This window comes from Melampsora larici-populina, assembly GCF_000204055.1.
Source record: "Melampsora larici-populina 98AG31 unplaced genomic scaffold MELLAscaffold_5, whole genome shotgun sequence".
In the NCBI taxonomy this organism is placed as follows: Eukaryota; Fungi; Basidiomycota; class Pucciniomycetes; order Pucciniales; family Melampsoraceae; genus Melampsora; species Melampsora laricis-populina.
Genome location: NW_006768769.1, coordinates 1,837,690 through 1,857,006, shown reverse-complemented (window position 1 = coordinate 1,857,006; position 19,317 = coordinate 1,837,690). Strand labels below are relative to the sequence as shown.

The window sequence follows — 19,317 nt, the reverse complement described above, 5'->3', positions numbered from 1 at the left end:
GGAGACTTTTTGCACTGACGTGGAGCTGGCATTATACAACGTGATTGCTAAAGTTTTTCATGCTTCGAGGCACCTTCTGTGCATATGGCACATAAACCATAACGTGGCTAAAAACTGCAAGAAGAAATTCAAAAGCGCCAAGTGGACCAAGTTCCTGAAACTTTGGAACCGTTTGTTTCAAAGCACCACCACTGAAGAATACAAAGAGAATATTTCCGCGGTTAAAAACATTGCTGAACAACACAACATCTGGGATTACTTGGATAAAACATGGCTCTACCGAGCTGACAAATTTGTAGCTCTTTATACCTTGGATTCGCCTCATTTTGGCAACTCATCTACTTCTTGAGTGGAAGGTGGTCACAATTGACTTAAATAATTTTTACATGGAAGTAACAATGATTTTATTGGTTGTTTCAAAGCATTCAAAAGAGCTGGTGATTCTCAATACCAAGAAATTACAGTTTTTACTGGGGTGGAGAGCCAAAAGACTCTCCATGGACTGCCTCATTTGTTTCAAGAACTCAATGGTGTTATCTCTCATTTTGCATTGTTGAAAGTCAAGGTGCAGTATGAGAACATCTCCGAGGCAGTTAACAGGCCATGTACAAAGACGTTCCGTGGTGTATGGGGCATGCCTTGTTCTCACGATCTGGCATGTGTTTTGGAAGAATTGGATTTTATATCACCTACTATGTTCCACCAACAATGGCACTTATCTCTTCAACCTCCTCCTGGTACTCATGACAAGCTCAAGAAAGTGGTATCGAACCAGCTGAATCGCCTGATTGACTCACCTGAACACGCCCTCCGCAAGATTTACAAAGAGGTTGGTAAACTCAAAACTGGCAGGTACTCGTTGATTCCGATTTCCAACGCTGAAGTCAAGTTCCAAAACCGGGGAAGGCCCAAGAACAACAAACGAGTAGGACTGGGAGGCTCTCAAAAGGAAACACGTTGGAAATCTCAATTCGAGGAGGAGGAGATAGAAGAATCTCAGCGGGAAGCAAAAGAATTACAACACACCGCCAAGAAAGCTCACGGTCCTACATGTGGCTACTGTCACCAGCACGGGCACAATCGGAGGAAGTGTCCTGTGCAGAAGGACGACCTAGCTTCCAACGTCGAAAGCCAGTCCAGTGAAGATGAACACAAGCCTGCCAAGCTACTCACCTCTCAGCCGACTCAATCAACATCACAGGCTCAAAACTCCCAACTGGCTCAATCCACTTCTCAGCTACCGTCTGCCGGTTCAACTACTTTCTCAACTGGCTTGCGATCTCAATCAAATCAATCGTCCAAGGTTTCTAAAGTTGCTTTATCTCAACCAATCCACGAATTAACAAGTAAAGATCCCAAAGATAACAATCTCAGGGGGTGTGTTTCTCAAAATCAACCTCCTACTCACTTAAATGAAGCAGCAAAACATGTATACAAATGCAGCCATTGCAAAGAGGCAGGACATTGCGCAAACAGATGTCCAAACACCGCCGACTTATCGGTTCGTATAGAAACCGGCAACTCACCGCCCCTGCTTTCAGCTGTGCAACCTCCAACATCAAATGTGGTTGTGATGTTGGACAGCAGCAGCGTTGGCCTAGCTTCTGATGCTACTGATGCTGACAATAGCGACAGTAGCAGTGACAGTAGCATTGGAAGCTCAGACACCGAGGACAATGACAACTTATGCCCATTTTGCAATGAGCCGCTTCCGTCAGCTCCATCCAAGAGGCTTTTGAAGCTGAAAGCCACTCTTTTGGCTTTGCCAAACATCCGCAAAGGAGCTGGCCACCCAAATGCCTTGGACCTACCTGTGAGTTTGACTTAGTGTCTGGTATTCTTTGAGGATGTTGCTGACCGTTGCAAACTCCGGACTCATCTCTAGTTCCCTCAAAAAGTGTCTTTCTGTGCTCTCCATCAGGCCAAAGTGGACGTTATACCCTTTGGAATCTGTGAGGGATGGCCGACAAAAATAGACTTTATATTGCTTCAAGAGTATGGAATTTTGACACACCCTGTTTGTTTACTTTCATTTAACTGACCTTTTTCTTAAACGTATTATTCTCTTATAGGCGCATACAAAACCATTCAAAATACCTTTGGGATCTCATTGACCAAAAAGAAACTTCAAGTTTTCTAGTTGCTGAGCAGGCGAAATGGAAAATCAAGGGAAGGTCCATGTTTAGTCTGAGTGGAAAGTTCAAAGGGTTTGAGGTTGAGAAGCCTGGCTAGTGAGTCAGATTGTTCCTCACTGAACACAATGGAGACTGACTTTCTCCTGGACGCAACAGTTATGGCCAAAAAGGATTTGCAGTGATCATGAAGACATTGTCCGACATTTTCTTGTCTGAACATGCCAACACTATCTTAGATGTCAGCAAATCAGCCCCCTTTCCGCCTGAATACCTCCTTCAACGTGTGCTGGTTACAGAAGTCACATTGATGCTCATTGCCAAAGATTTACAACTGCCAAGGAGTGATCCCAAGGTCAAACAAACCCTTGAAGCAAGCCGAGCCTTTGGGTCAGCGGTTTTCTCAGCTGAAGAAGACCAAATTGATGAAGACGAAGGCGCACTTGATTGTCCTCCAGATCCAAAAATCTTAATGGAACTGCCTGCATCCATGGTATTGCACGTCGAATCTTCTTTTAATCCCCCGGCGTTTGGGAATTGTGGATACTACGCCATTGCAGACACGATTGGCCCCTTTTCTGAACATTTGTATCTGGATGTTAGACAGAGATTACTAGCTGAGCTTTCGTCCCATGCTCAAGACCATGAACACCTATTAGCTCCTCCATCGACCGGACCCACTCAAAAAAGACAGTCGTTCGCGGCGGAAGTGATTCAAGATCTCCGGGTGCGACTGGATCACAAGGAAGCGAAATGTGGTGAAGAGTTCTGGTTGTGAATGCCCTATCTGGGTTATATCATTGCAAGCGCATACAATCGTCTAATGATACTATTGGATCCACGGAAGGTGCATTGCCACACCTTTTTCCCTTATCGGACACCACCGAACAATCACAATCCAATTGTACTTGCGTTTGTCAATAGCAATCACTTTGTCACTTTGGGGCCGAAAGCGTCTCTTCCTTTTCCAGAAGTCTACAGTCGCAACCCAGCGATGCTCAAAACTACTGAAATACCTAGTTGGAGTGAGCATTATCAAGATCAGTTGGATAAGTGGACTGAAGATCAGAAACGTTGATTTATTTTGTTCTTCCATCATTAATTGTCTATTTTCCTCTTTTCTCGCACTGGAATTTGTTTCTGGGACTCTCACTACTTTACGTTGTGTGCTCAGCTTGTGTTCAACTGTTATTTTCTTTCAAAACAAAAACACGGTTTGATTGATGAGGCTCAAATGTGAGTTAGGTAGAAATAAAAAGATATTATGTGGTCTATCTTCGCATCTGGGAGTGCGGAGCCAAGCTCGCATAGCATAAGCAATAAGCGACTTCCTGCAGAGCTTCATCGCTCTCAAAAGAAGCTTTTGTTCAAAGTTTCAATTTCAAAATTTGAAATTCATTTGAAATTCTGCCCAGTTCGAAAAATACAAGACTGCCCGCTTTGAACAAAAAGCGGGCGGCAAGCAGTTGACTATCCGACAACCGGGCGTTGGGTTTTTCAAAGCGGGCGCCTAATAGTGCTGTCCTTCATGATAATACTAAAAATATTACCTTTGTAAGGGTTTAAAGCTAATAAATTCTCAATAACCATCTTTTTTAAAATAACTCTTTAAAAAAAACCACAACACTATCACTTCAACTTGATAAACAAAAAATACAAAACTAACACTTCTAGATGGACAAACAAACCCCCTCCAAATCAAAAGACTCCCTTTCCTTTTAAACCCACAACTCAATTGCAGCCTCACTTCATCTATTCAGCTACAAATCCTTCCATCTCATCCTAACCACTCCAACCACTGTCTCCTTGGATCTCCTCTTGATTTACTCTTGGTACTCCTTAAATTTGATCTTGATTGATCCTTATATGTACTAACTCATCATTTGTTCGTCTTTTATCCTTTAGTTTTCATCTATTGATGCTTTCTGAGTTTTAGATCTCTCAATTCAATTTTGAGGTTCATTTCTAGGTTTTAAATTGGTAAATCTATGTTCATCTTCCTATCTTCTTCCTCTTCTTTTAGTTCTCTCATCTACTAATAACTAATGATTCATCTTTTTTTCTTTCATTTCATCTTATTCTGATCCTAATCTGTTCTCTTCTTTCTGGATCAATTGATTTTCATTTCTAAGTGCAAACCTGTAAATTCTTTTCTAATTCCTTCTTTCATTGTTGTTTAGTTTAATTCCTTCTACAACTAATTGATCATTTGGTTCTCTTTCATCTTATTTTCGATTATAGGTTTGTTCTTTGTCTTTTGGATTGATCAATTTGTAAGTCTCTTCTTTGTTTTCATTTGATTTCATCTTCTATACACTAATCAATCATCTGTTTATTCTTTCTTACTCTGATGCTACCTTTGTTCTTTGTCTTTTAGATTGATTTTTTTTAATTTGATTTGTAAATTCATTTTTTTCAATTTATCTCTTCTTCTTCTTTTATTTCTCTTCAGTGTTTTCTTAATCATAATTATCTTTTAAATCATTTTCAATTTTTTTAGTTTTATCACAACCTTTTCTTATCATGAACCCTTCCATTTTATTACTTGGTTTAGGTGTTTAATGTAATGGTGGTCTTGAATTGAATAAGATGATGTTTATCCAGATGAAATAACCAAACAAGAAACTAAAACTATGAGTTTAGAGAAATAAAAGTAATAAACATAATATGTTGATTTCCACAATGGTTGGCAAAGAATTAGTGGAGAGAGAGGCATCTACCCCCCCAGTCCTGATCTTGATTGGTTCCCTCTAAAAGGTTTACAAGCTTCATTGCTTTCTCAGGCCTGGGTGGACCTTCAAGATGGTTTGGTAATGGCAGAATTGGCATTGAATTATGCAAACCCCATTGATGTTCTGCAAGCCATTGAGGATGCCATGAGAGTGTTCAAGTCCCGTGTCAGCCTGGCCTGCAAAGAGGCCAGTGGTTTGACCATGATGTGAATCATGTCCCTCAAAGCACTAACATCGAGTATGCCCATCATTATGAACTTCAGTTGTTTTGTATCTCAAATTCTAATCTTTATTATCCCCTTTGGAGCTGGTCATAGTGACATGGAGTTTAGAGTTCCCAGCTAGTGGAGAGTGGTGCCAAAGTGGATAGTGTTTTGTTACATATATATGACCTCAAGTTGTATATATCTGTCATTATATCATGTTTTATTTTTATGTTCTACTGACCAAAGTGATGAGAATTGTGAATAGTTGTACATACTTTTGGAATACATAAATACAAGTCATGAGTACGTCAACTTCAAGGTTGCTGTGATTAGAGTTTCAAGAGGTTTTACCTTTGCTTCTTTTCTTCCCACTTCATTTCATTCCATTTGTTTTCTGTTTTTCAAACGTGTTTGAAACATTCTCCAAAAGTCTTTCAATTCACATCATCCTGATGCAAAATATCAGGTTGAATGTTTCAAGCAACCGCCAAGTGATGGTTGTCCTAATCTTTGACAAATAAATGTACAATTCAAGCCATGAGTCATTGGACTCATGACGTCATTTTGTTTCAATGGAGTACTACCATCTGCTTACAATCACCATTCTTGTGATTGGAAGTACAATTGAAAATCAGACAGTAGCTTCTCATGGTCACCTAAGCTTGAGGATGACTATTAGTATCATTCCCTTACAATCTTTCTTTTTGTCAACTCTTGAACATCAAACAAAGAACCGTGTCTTACAATCACAATGTTTGATCATTTGTGCACAATCAATTGAACCAACCAGCTTTACATGCTCCACTTGGCTGCTTGAATGACTTCCCTCAAACATGGGTTTTGCTTCAAAACCCTGTTTCGGATGGATGATAATCACCTACTTCACCTGCATAAGCGACACCAACATTGGAAATTAAACATGGACAAATCACACTTTAGCTTTGATTTTTCCTCAACTCACACCTTACTAAGAGAGTCTGAATGGGAGTCTACCTTTAATGAATTAGTTGTATGTAAATATCTCACCTTCCACTTTGATCATCATTGTCATCTTCCAAATGGCTTATCTTGGACCCAATCACATGTGCTGCACATGTGTAGCTCTAGGATGGTCAACAAGACAATTTGAAAAATGTGGTCAGACTCACACTGGTTGTTGGTTCCATTGTACCAACTTTCAGAAACATCTGAATGCCTCTAATGCTCAGTTGGCTATCAATGAAGGAACTGCTTCGATTTTGAACACAGACACACCTCTTGTAGTACCTTCTCTTGAAACACCCACCTCAACTTTAGTGGCTTCAACTTCATTACCTAGCCTTGACACTTACTATTCCAGAAACCCGCAAACCTCCACATTTGGATGATGCTCCAGAGGTGACGTCTGCATCTCAGCTTTTCAAACCTCACCCTCGTCAAAGGAATCCACGATTAATGGCGAGTACACCTCACACACTTGAATTTAACTCCCAAGGATTCTATACACCCAAAAGACTGCTGCAGCACCCCACTTGTGTTCAATCTATGATCCAGGTGTTGAATGACCACCTTATCTGCAACCACTACATTTGCATTGTGGCACACTGCACTGCAATTGGAGCGGCTGAAAGTGAAGACATCCCTTACCTCAATTGACCCAAAAACACCACCTGTCTGGGAAGATATACCTCTCTCTCTTGCCAGAATTTTGAGATTTTTCCATCTTGAAGCCCCGGTGATACAAACCCTCTCTTGTGAAGTGTGTTTTGCGCTCCATGGACCACCAGAAAAAATACCGGTGAAGGCCCATTGCAATAACTCTTGCTTCTCCACCACAAAGTTATCTAAACCAAATGTGATGCCCAGATTTACAAACCGCCCATCAAAAAGTCCGACACCATCCGTCCCTGCAAAATCTTATATTGCCAAGGTTTTGTTGAATGGCTAGCTTGAATGCTGCATTATACATCTTTTGAAACTCATCTTGACAGCTCACTCAACCAAACACTTCCACCTGAAGAGACCTTGCAAGACATATGGGATGGGACTCTTTGGAAACCATTCAAAAAGAATGGGCAAGTCTTTACACAAAAGTCTGGCAACCTAGTTTTCAGATTCTATTGAAACTGGTTTGACCCGTATGGATCCAAACAAGGGCGCAAACATTCTGCTGGATTGATGTTACTAATCTGTTTCAATCTACCTCCTGACAATTGATACCAAGCTGAAAACATGTTTGTTCACGGGATCACCCCTAGCCGAAGAGAACCAGATAGTGAAAAGATGAACTTCATATTAAAACCACTTATTTCTGAGCTCACGGATCTATGCAACAGCATTTGTTTCAGCACAAATTCCCACCACCCAAGCAGATGTGTAATTACTGTTGCTGTGTGGTATCTTCTTGCCAATGTACCTGCAATGAAGGAAATTTCCAGTTTCTCTGGACATCAATCAATATACTTTTGTTCTAAGTGTTTTATCACTTTGTATTACGTCAATGCAGTCAAGCACAATGTGCACAAAAGACTGGCCATTAAATGGATAGTAGCACAGACTCCCAAGCTCCAGAATAAACTTGTGAAGGGATGGGGTGCCCGTCATTCAGCTTTGTATGATCTACCTTATTGGCAACCCCTGGACTTTGCTACTTTTGACATCATGCATTGTTTGATTTTGGGTCTTCTGCATGACCTTTCACACACTTACCTTCAGATTGATACAGGGGGGAAGGGTCTGCAGAAGCAACAGGGGCTGGATATTGGCAATGGTATTTACCCAGTAGTTGAACATCATTTAACGCTAGGCAAACTTGGAGAAGTCCCATTAAGCCATGATGGTGTTCTTGGGAGTGGATCTGACTTCAAATTTTCTTCAAATGCTTCATCCACCCAATCACATCATGATTGCGCTGCAAAATCTAGATCTGAAACTGGAAGCATCGGGGAATCAAGTGGAAACCATTTGAATTTGGATGAAGATTTACAAGGAGACTAGCACATTGGCTCAATGGGGTTGAGCGGCTCTCATGATTTTCAAACACCGATGTTCACCAAAGCAGGCTCACATCCAAATCAGTAAACAAAATCTGCTGCTCAAATGATATCAGAACATCATGTTACAGCATCAAACTCGCTATCAATCGTAGTAAACATAGAAACCCAGGCGTGACCCCAAGATAATCTTGCCCTCCAATATTTCCCACCCTGAAATCAATCATTATCCACAGCTCCCACGCTTCCCAACCCAGACCAAAGCGCAAGTCTCTATACCACCCATTTCTACAATTCCTGTATTGATCAAAGTGTTAGCGTTATAAAAAGCGCAGCTGTTATTCCTTGAGCATAAGCTGGCTGACTGATTCCTTGGCACGTGTCAACCCAGTTTGGAAATGACACCTTATGGCATGCACCACATAACCTTCAGACAGATACACATCAACCATGTTTGAAGCATCATGATATATGAAAATGATATCTTTGAAACCTTTGGGTTTCACAAAGCAAACACTATGTAGGTCTCTGAGGATCCTTTGCCAATACTCCCATGAAGCAATATAATGTGTGATCAAAACCTTTATGTTCCCAAAGAAACTCCATTGCAACCATCCAACATCTGGTACCATTGAGGATGAATCAATACATTTGATTATATTGAGTTTTGGAAAGCAGGCATTGCATACCTCATGCGGGAGGTAGTCTGGAAGAGAGTCTACAAACAGTGTCTCAAGATGATTTTGCACAGACAATATCACTCTCATAGGATGTTTGCAATAGTTGTGAGGTTTGTATTCCAAGGACTTGATATTACCTCCTTGAGCATGACAGAAATTGCTCATAGCATCCACATTGTATGGGTGACACACAAAAGAGAGGTGTTGTAGAAGTGGCAGTGACCCAGATTCTAAACATAAACACCTTAAGCTGGTGAACCAAAGCAATAAGCACTCTAAGCTAGTGATGTATCCAATCTTTTGTGGGATTTATGTTGCAAAACAAGTTCTTTCAGGTTGATTCAACAAAAAAATTAGTAAATGAGAATCTCAACAGTATATTTTCCAGAAAATCAAAAACACTATCCATACTATCATCAACAAGATTTCATAATTTGCAACTAACTCAATCAAATTGTATCATGGCACAAGTAAGATTTCAATTGATCAATTTAAGGATCACTTCAAACTGACCATCTCTTCACTTCTGCTTCCCATTTGCTTGTTCTCAGTCCGTATACTGAGGCGGAAACAGTACTCAGGACGAGTCTCTTCCACAGTTATTTTTCTCAATCGTTTGGAATCCCCATTCTTATATTGCTTCTCTCCTGATTTCAAACCGTTCAGGAGAGCTGCTCAGACTGAAGTAGGCTGAAGTTGAAAATGTGTATACGTTTACAATGTGTAATTCTTGACTTTGGTCAGATTTAAATTTCGAATTTTGAGTCAATCAACCTGTTTATGATGAAGAATCAGATCAGGTCGTCAATCTTATCATTCAACTTCAAACCACATTCAATGATTCATTAAACTTATTTATCAAAACAAAAACAATCTACAAAACCAATTCATCATTTGCTTCGCTTAAACTCTTCAGAACTGAAATTAAATTAACTGCTAAAAGATTGTGTAAAACATTTAAAAGATCATCAAATCATTCAAGATTTATTAGAAGTTGGAATAGCAGGTGGTTGGGCAAGGGATAAGGTATGGATCATTTTCATATCAATCTTTAACTTGATCATCAACTCTAATAATAATAGAAATATGATTGCTTTTTAAAAGTTATTAGGTGCCGAATGAAATGATTTAGATTTAGCAATCTCATCATGAACTGGACCTCGATTTGCTTAACATTTTTCAAATCACATTCCAAGTCATTCAAATCAAAAAGATTCAAGTTTAAGTGAAGTTGCAATTATTGAAGCAAGACCAGATTGAAGTAAACATTTAGAAATGGCTACAAGTAAATTCTTGAATCTTGAATTAGGTTTTTGGTCAATTAAGAAACAAATCTTATCATTTTGATTCTAGGATTCCAAGTGATATTGTCAGTTTTTGGATATTTATGAGATTCTTTGAGTTTTTTTAATTGATGGTTCTTTTTCTTTTTGGGGGTTTGGTTTGATTAGAGGTTTGGTACTCCAAAATAAGATGCAATGAGACGTGATATCACGATCCATGTGTTTTTTTATAATATTCATAATGATCAAATCAAAGATCACACTGAATTAGTAATTATTTTTCCTTATACATTCTTCAATTCTTGATCTTGAACTGATTCTATTCGTTTTTTGAAATTTCAGGGGCTTGAAGATTTAAAGAATGGCCTGATTAGAACACCTTTACCTTCTTTAGAAACATTTCAAGATGATCCAGTTAGATTATCACATTGCATTATGTTGTCAAGTCGATTTGGTGATCAAATCATTCAAGCTGCTCAATCTGATCAAATCACTGTGAGGATCTTCATCCCATTCTCACCCAAAATAATCTAAGAAGGATCTGTTCAAAAAATTAATTGATTTGTGGTTCTTTTGTTGTAAACAGATGGCTTTACAGGAAAAGATCAGTAGAGCAAGCATTGGAATCAAATTAGAGAAAATGATGCATGGTAAGGATGTTTTCTTTTAATGGTTAATCTTGAAGTTAACTCATTTATTAATTTTTGAATATATAGGTTGATCTCCATTATTATCAATAGGTTTATTAACCATCTAAACCTGTATCAGTATATCTCACGTCCATCTCCGCAATCTTCTAATCGAAGGGTTTCCGTCAAACACCTCTTGCTTTCCTTGAACCGATCACGCTTCAATTCATCAACTTGAAGAATTGATTCAGTCTGATCAAACGTTAGAAAGGCCAAATTAGAAAGTAGTATCTATAGGATAATGTGGTTTAGGTGATTATTTAACAACACCATCACAAGCTATCAATGTTGTGATCGATCTCCTGCTCTTTGGTTTTGATTGGTCTCCGACAAAGTTCATATTACTCTCAGTAGTAATATCCTTCTTCTTGAATCACACAAAATTTATAATGTTCATGGTGGTCTGGCGAGAGAAGGCCTGAAAGCGGATGTTAATGGATCTCCAAGCTTACTGGCTTCCTCTCTTGGGTTTCTATAAACAATCAAAGCACAAAAGCATCCAATCTATCATAGACAATCCTCCAAACGATTTAAAAGGAATGGTACATAATTTAATATTATCATTAGCTTCATCAAACACATCCATCGAATTCAAATGAAACAACGCATTAGCAATCTTACACTTGAACCCATCCGATCAATCTACCACTTTTTTTATCAAATTCAATTTCAGATTTATTAGATTCTGTTAATCTTTCAGATTGTTGCATTGCTTCAAGATCTTCAAGATCGATTCAAATCTCTCCTAATTTAGGACTCGAATTGGTTTCTAAAAATCATGTGATCAATCGATTAGATCACTCAATTGATTTATCTAATATTTCTTCTTCAAAGTTGAAATTGGAATCAAACCTTTCAAAAACAACTGAATTTAATATTGATTTTGAAATCTCTAGGTTTTTGGCTGGAGCTACTAATCATAAATTGATTAGAGAATTGATCTGCAATGAATGGTCAAATGGCCATCAATATCTTACGTCTCTAGCTATTTCAAAATTCAATAATCATGTATTTCATCTGATCAAGTTTGCAGCTTCTTTAACTTCAATTAAATTACAAATTGCTGCTACTGAAGAAGTTAATGAAAGACCTTTAAATGATGAAGATCTTCCTACAATTGGAACATTAGTTAGGATTTTAATTGATGGATTCAACTCAAATTGTCAAGACAATTCAGGATTTATTGTTGAAGGATTGGCTTTACATAGTCAGTGAAAAAGGATTTTTTAGAAAACTTTAATTAGTTGGACACATTGTCTTCCTCACGCACAATCTTGAAGTAGAAGATCCAGTCTTAGTCAAGAATTTTGGAGTTTATGGGATAAGTCTCTCAATGTGGATATTAGGAATTGTTGCTAAGCAACCTCACGGTTTACTCAGACCAACAAATCATCTCTAACAATCTGAATTGACCTCCTGCAGGATAAAATGACCAAATCTGATAATCAAGACAGCTGAAATGGTTTCAGGTTAATTCATTCTTTGCAGGAGATAATGATGTTTGCATGTACATGAGTTGTCAAACACAAGAGCAATCATAGTCACATCAGATAGAAAAATCTAGATCTGTTTTGTTGCATTTACTATCAATTTAGTTTGCTTGTGTTTGTTAGCCTTCAGGGTGAACAACCCAGGGGTTGGGTTTCACAATGTGAAAGTGTGAGATGAGTTGTGAGAACACAGTGTCACCAAATGGGTTTGAGTTGCTACAAATATTCCAGTATAAGGGAGTCCATGAGACAAAAATTGAAACATTCATGTTTGAGGGTCAAGGAGTGGTCAGAGGCAATGCTATCACAAAGGAGACAAATTAAACATATGCAAGGTAATCACACGGCTACTTATTTACAGGCTGAAAGATCAATCATGCAAGCTGACCATGTATGGCACCTGTATGGTTTGTTACAATGTACTGAATATCAGCAAGTGTTTAAGTGGAAGAGCAAGAGCTGTGCGGCGCCCGCCGCTGATAGGGCTAGTCCAGATTATGAGGTAATCCGTTTCACCATACCCAAGCTCAAGGCCCAAAGTCTGTGATGTTGTACATATACTATCTGAATCAATATTAAGATGTGAACTTGGACATAATAGGTTATCAAAGCAAAGCCGGCGCAAGTATGTCATCCAGGTATTGATTTTGAGGTGCTTCAATGCTTTAGCCCAATCGATGCTCGTGAATTGTTGGTTTAACCGTAGAGATTGGTATGCAAGGGGTATAACCGCAGTTGACCAAGACTTGCTGACTAAGTGTAGGCTAAGCAAGCGTACCACAGTCAAATGATCAAAGAAAGCCTGGTCCGCAGCGCTCATATCAATTGGAAAGTTGGGAGTGGATTGACTTGTGAAGTAAGATAACACTATTCCAAGAACTGCAACCGGAAGGAGCTGAGCAGGAGCTGTATTCAGTGTGGCCATCTTCAAATAAGACGCATGATTATCAAAACAAACCAGACTCACGTTTCAGATATTATAGGGTGATATTTGCACCTTGAGGAAGTGGTCTGATTGGTTGGGGTCAACTAGCGTAATTTTGGACCACAGGTGTAAATCCTGTGAATAATCACTGTCCCAGAACATGATCAAGTGAGACCCCAGCCATGCATTGCAATCCAGCCACCTCACCCGCAATCAAAACAGTATGTTGCTTGCAAAAACCACTTGATAACAACAATGATGGGTCATGCCACAAATCAACCTCACATTTTTTTCACAGTAAACTACATAGTCCCAAACTTGCCCGTCAGGCAAACAATTCAAAGTCGGACAAAGTGACCTTCCACGTCATTACCTACATGAACAAAACACGGGCACACCAAGACACCACACTCCAGTCCAGCAAAATTTTGAAAAACAACCTTGCATAAATGTATTGCCAAAATTGGTATGGAAATGAAGTTATAACAACCCTGCAAAGGCACACATATTCTTTGATTACATAACATTTAGCTTTATAACTCAAGTTGTCACAGCTTGCTCAGTTTGAAATTGACTTCTTGCTTGTAACACTTGACCACCTTTTTCGTTTAGAGGCCCCATTCCTTACTTGATTTCCTTTCTCTTATCTTCAGCATACCTTCAATCTGGTTGAGCAAAGCTTCATTTATTTGCAAGGAGCATCTGAACTGTGTGATTGGGGAGTCCCTGGGCGGCATGGCAACACTACCTTTGTCATACGTTATTGAAGGTGAGGTCTGGTGAACCTCATCTGACGCCCAAACACTCTCCACTACACCATCACAAAGCTCGAGAACCAATTCCACGTGATATTGATTAAGCATGAAATAAGTACCTGTCGTGTCTCCTAGATAATTGTAAGACTGAACACAGTGGAGTGCGCCCATCGTCCAATTAGTTTTGGTAAGGATCACATATGTATAAGCAGTCACATCATGATTGGTGTGGCATTGTTGTTGAACCCACCATGCGTGACCACTACACTCAAAGCAAATATGTTTGCGTTTGGTGATTTTGACCAATCCTTGTCAGCAAATGAGGGGACCTCATCACTGTAAACATCATTCAACTTCCCCAATTTGGAAGAGGAAAATGATTAATAGTACAGTTTTTCATAAAAGAATCTAATACTGCACACCTGAGCCATTTCACCCACACTACATATGCGCAGCAAGCTGAGTCAATAGTTGTCTATCATGTACATACAGGTCTGCTCAGTTTTTTGCCCATCAGAATAAATAAATCACATGTTATACCACATGTAACTTTTTCGACTTTGGAATTTTTTTCCCAAAAATTTACTACATATCATTCTGTAGCTGCTCAAGCAATATTGTTGAAGCTATGTCTTAGTAACAGAAAGTGTGTTACATGCAGTTGAGTTGATGAGATCACACCAAAACATTGAGTCAGTGTATGTAGTCAATCTTTTGGAAGCTTTTTTCAATCTGAAAGAAGTTACAGCATGTATTACATATGAAGAACTTATCCTGATGAGCAGATAACTGAGCAGAACTGTATGTACATGATAACCACATATTCACTGAGCCTGCTACACATATGTAGTGTGGGTGTTATGGTTCAGGTGTGGAGTGATAGACCATTTTATGACAAATCATACTCCCAATCATTTTTTCCTGCCCACTTGGGGAACCCGAATGATGTTTGCAGTGCATACTCAATAGCTGAGTCTTGATTGGATCTGAAGGCATGCATGCACAACATTGAAATCCATTCTGCAAGAGTCTTGTTGACCCAAGAAAGATCAAGCATCCTCTCTTGATCCTTGCGGATCAATTCTTCACTCTTTCCAGTCCTGGCGTCCAGAGCAGTGACACCTGAAAAGCAGAAAGATCAACAGATTAGTGTTGTTTGAGCGATCAGTCTTAAAACCGTGCTCTCCAATTCTTGACCCATTTTCCAACGCTTATATGAGCCTGGCCTGAATCCCGCAGACCTCATTTCCCCCCAATCTACCAATCCCTGAGCCAAACCATTGATCTCAACCAGGCCCTGTGCAAACGTGTGCTGATATAGAGTTTGTACAACAAACTCCATATCTTCCCTGTTCTCAGCAGACATCAGCAAGAAAGGTATGAGACAATTCACTTGGAGCACCTTCCAATTTCTGAGTCCAAAAGCCCTGAGTTGCCAAAGCTGATCCTAATTTGGGGATTGTTAGGCAAGGCATCTAGATCATACTTCTTGAAAATATAAATTTGGCAGCTTTTAGGTATACCAAAAGGGCGGCTCAGTTTGGCTTGCAGAGTGGAAACGTGATGATCTTGACACCATTCTATCCATATGATTGCTGTGCTCAAGTTTGAGCTTACGCTTGGCTCTGAGTTTGCCACGACTCTTGTCCCTCTCCTTGTTATATTTGAGAATACTCACAGATTTTTTTTGCATTGTTTTGGATACTGCCTGCTGATCAAGCCTACAAACAAGCAGAAGGAACCCGAGGAAGTAAACAATAGTGAATCAGTGTGTTGAACTTAGTTAGCATGGCTAGCGAACTGAGCTGTTCTAAGCATGCCAGCTTGTACCCGTGACCATGTATTTGTTAGCCTTCGACCAGACACATCAAGCAAGATAGTAGACGGGCACAGAGAACATACTTAGTATCATGGTTTTGTGATTTTGAGACACCCACTGGGAAGGTAAAAGTAATAAAAAGTGGTCAGAATTATCATCAAGAATAGCAAAAAAGGTGGTAAACTTGCTAGAACTGATCAGCTGTCAGATCTAAGGCTCAATCAGGCCAAATTTTGAAACCGGAAGGTGTAACCTTGGTACATCACCAAAGAAGCAATCATGGCTTCTGAGACAATGTCGGTCCAGCCTTCATAAAACCATTAAAATTAATGAAAAACAGGTATTGAAGCTGAGAACGCTTACTTGAACAACATGTCCAAGTTCCTCAATTGTATGATACCTGTGGAAAAAACCATTTGTCCAAGCACGCAAGCGGTGAGCATCATCAGTATTCTGTATTCTGGACCCAGTCAAAGGCGTCGGGACTGAATCAAAAGCTGGCCAAGCGGCAATTGTTGTCTGGAAACTGTTGATATCAAGGCGCTCTCCACTCATGCCTTTGAGATCAACTTAAAAATGAATTGGTTGCAAAGGACATACCTTAAAAGGATGCCAAATTCCAAACAATTTCCACCAAAAATCCCGACTTGATAAAAATACTTGAAATGAGACTCAAGGGTGGTCCAGTGTATGAGAATTGCGCAAAGAACTACACAAAAAGGTGAGCAAGCTGTGAAAAATATTAGTATCTTTTCATCTGGAGACAGTAGGAGGCGGCAGGAGTGAATCAAAAGCTGTTCAAGCGGCAAATAGATGATGCCTCGATATCTGTAGTGTGATAGATGACAAAAACAAGACTATGGTTCCCTCCCACATTTGGAAACAGGATCCTGTTATCTTGGACAATTACCATCTACAACAGTACGGACACCAAGGCAATATCCACTCATGCCCTGGGCCTCAAATCATGAACAAAAGAATGACCGAGAAGACCATACCTTGAACAAAGCCTGAATCCAAACCAATTTATACCAAAATTCACCAACCCCTAAACAACAGAGGGTCAAAATGCATCAGTATAACCATTGTGTTAATTCAGAGAAGCTAACAATGATGAAAAGATTGGTGTTTAAGGTATAAGCAGTAGCAAATGGAAGAACAGAGTCTTATGGAGAGGAAGTGGACGGAACCTACCCAGTGAGGGTCCGACTTTGAGAAAGTGTGATTGCAAAGTGAGAAGAAAAATATCGAACAAAGTTCACAGAAACGCGATAACACACACTGCCAACATAGATGCCTCGGGTTGCGGAATCCGAGGCATCATCGGAGGTAAAACCTCGGACAAGGTCTGTCCGAGGTTTTTGTCCGAGGTAATCTTCTGCGCTGGGAATTGCCTCGGATCAAAACCTTGGACAGCTTCTGTCAGAGGTTGGTAATCCGATAATACCTTGGATTTTCCAATCCGAGGTAAATATGTTGGCGGTGACAGTCTACGCCCATGCTTGCGGTACCCAACGGGTCCCAGCTCCTCAGTCCGTTTTACACATCTTGATAAATACCTCACATGAAATTTTTATGAGCCAAAATTGCCTCAACATCACCCTTTCATCGCTCAATTGTAGTATCAAAGCGGAACACTATGCACTCTGGTCGCATATTACCCATGTAACGCACCTTGTGGAAATATAGTAAGTGCAAGCCTATCTTTGATTCAGTCACAAAAGCACTGCATAGTGAGCGAAGAAGTCACCATCTCAAGAATCTTTGTTAACACAATATATGATTGCTCACTTGCTCCATGATATGTCATGAGAACAGAACATGGGTCATCGATTTTAAAATTCCCGACGGGGATCAATGACGGTAATCAACCAGATCAATTAGCTCAAATTGATCCATTGAACACATGTGTTTCAATTGAGCGTATATGTTGATATGATGGTGGTGATTTCAAAAACATAGACGCGTGGAATATATTCCTCATAAAACAATTTGTGATAAATATCAACATATCAGTTCATACTCTTAATCAAGAACAACAGATCTATTGAGGAAAAAAATGTTTTATGCCAAGTGTTGTTGATTGAAAGAAATGCATCTGATTGCTCTCAGAAGATTAGAACTAGGTGATATACTATATTTTTAGTAGTTACGGAGTCATTGTCTGATGTGATGCACACATGGACATTTGCGGATGAAGTGCATCGCGACAAAGCTACATACAATTGGCCATGAGTAAAGACAGGATTTGGTAGCAGTACTGTCACCTGCTCCAAAGTTTGACCTTGACTTTTATTTATTGTCATACAAACAGCTTGTACTACTGGGAACTGGTACCAAATAACAGGAAATATTGGGCATTCTTTGCTGCCTTCATGATGTAACCTCATCTTTGGCAAGCTAATAGTGATCCCCTTCAATTTGCCAGTTAGAATGTGGCACTGCATAGCATGATCTTTTCAGTCCATGATCAGTAATCTAGTACCATTACACAATCCAGTGGCCAAGTTCAACTTCCTTAGGACCATTACCATTGCTCCTTACTTCAGATTTAGGGTATGAGCCGGGAATCCTGGAAAGTTGAAAGTCCATTCCTAACTCGGGAGAGAGCAAGCTGAGTGGACAGAAGGAAAGTGAAGAACTATTCTAGAGTGTATAGTTCGTCTCCCATGGAGTTGTCTAAACTCCTCAAGTGTGTCCTTCCACCTAGAATACCTAGTCTTGTAAAAGACCCAATACCCTATACGTGGTGTGGGGATGGCCCCAAAAGGCGGTAGGCCTCAAATATCGCTCAATAAGCTGCATTCAAGACTACTGCCTGAGGGGCGAGAACATACCTGAGAAGGTTCGACTTCTCAACCCCTACTCTCACGAGAGCTGGCAGAGCCGTGAGCCTTGGGAAGTCGAACCTCCCCTAACTCTGTGCTCTCGCGAGTGTCAGGCCTCCCCCCAGGAAAGGAACACTACTGAGATGTGACACACACCCTCTGATTAAGTAGGGTGTAGCTCACACACAATCTCTAGTACGAGATCTACAAAAAGCGTGTTGTGGCGTCCGCCTTATAGATCTGTACAAAAGTGTATGAACTACAGAAACTTTAAATTTCTGTCAGCTGCATCTACTGTGATCACTTCCGACACGAAATAAACTCTATTTCCTCAATTCTAGCATCAAAATTTTTAAAATTACGATGATTGTCTCCTCCACTACCGTCTAAAGATAGGCGCCTTAACCAACTGGGCTGTTACAGATATGACTCAAACATCTACAATTGGTCCGATTACACCCTCTTCACCATCCTCGATTCGAATGGACTTCAACAGCTTTATGGTATCTTTCAATTCTTTGTCGCTAAACTTGCGAAGGTAGATCATGTATGCATCAGATGACCAACAACCGTTCTCCTTTATCCTCTCCCTGCTAGTACCGAGGTTCCACCTCAACGAGGCTCCACCTATCCGGAACGAGTGTCCATACAAAGCTTGATCTTTCGGGGCACGACTTTCGTTCCATAAACCTCTGAACGCATCAATCACCATACGCTTCTTAAACCCGATAATCTTTCCCTCAAAGGCGAACCCAAAGACTAGATCCGTCGGGCGTTTTGGACGAAAGTCGTAGAGTAACTTTAGA

General features: G+C 39.9%; 2 protein-coding genes across 2 annotated transcripts; both read left to right on the top strand.

Annotated features, from left to right (window-relative positions):
- Positions 1 to 6,128: 6,128 nt before the first annotated feature.
- MELLADRAFT_103237 (uncharacterized protein) lies at positions 6,129 to 8,046 on the top strand (the record flags this gene model as incomplete). The annotated part of the gene is made up of 3 exons (XM_007406095.1): positions 6,129 to 6,329; positions 6,367 to 6,511; positions 7,775 to 8,046. The coding sequence occupies 3 exons, from the start codon at positions 6,129 to 6,131 to the stop codon at positions 8,044 to 8,046; spliced, it is 618 nt and encodes a 205-aa protein (XP_007406157.1).
- Positions 8,047 to 10,194: 2,148 nt separating this feature from the next.
- On the top strand, positions 10,195 to 10,539 carry MELLADRAFT_33663 (uncharacterized protein; the record flags this gene model as incomplete). The annotated part of the gene is made up of 2 exons (XM_007406096.1): positions 10,195 to 10,275; positions 10,348 to 10,539. Coding segments are annotated over 2 exons (273 nt in total), but the record flags the coding sequence as incomplete, so codon positions are not given.
- Between the last annotated feature and the right edge of the window lie 8,778 nt (positions 10,540 to 19,317).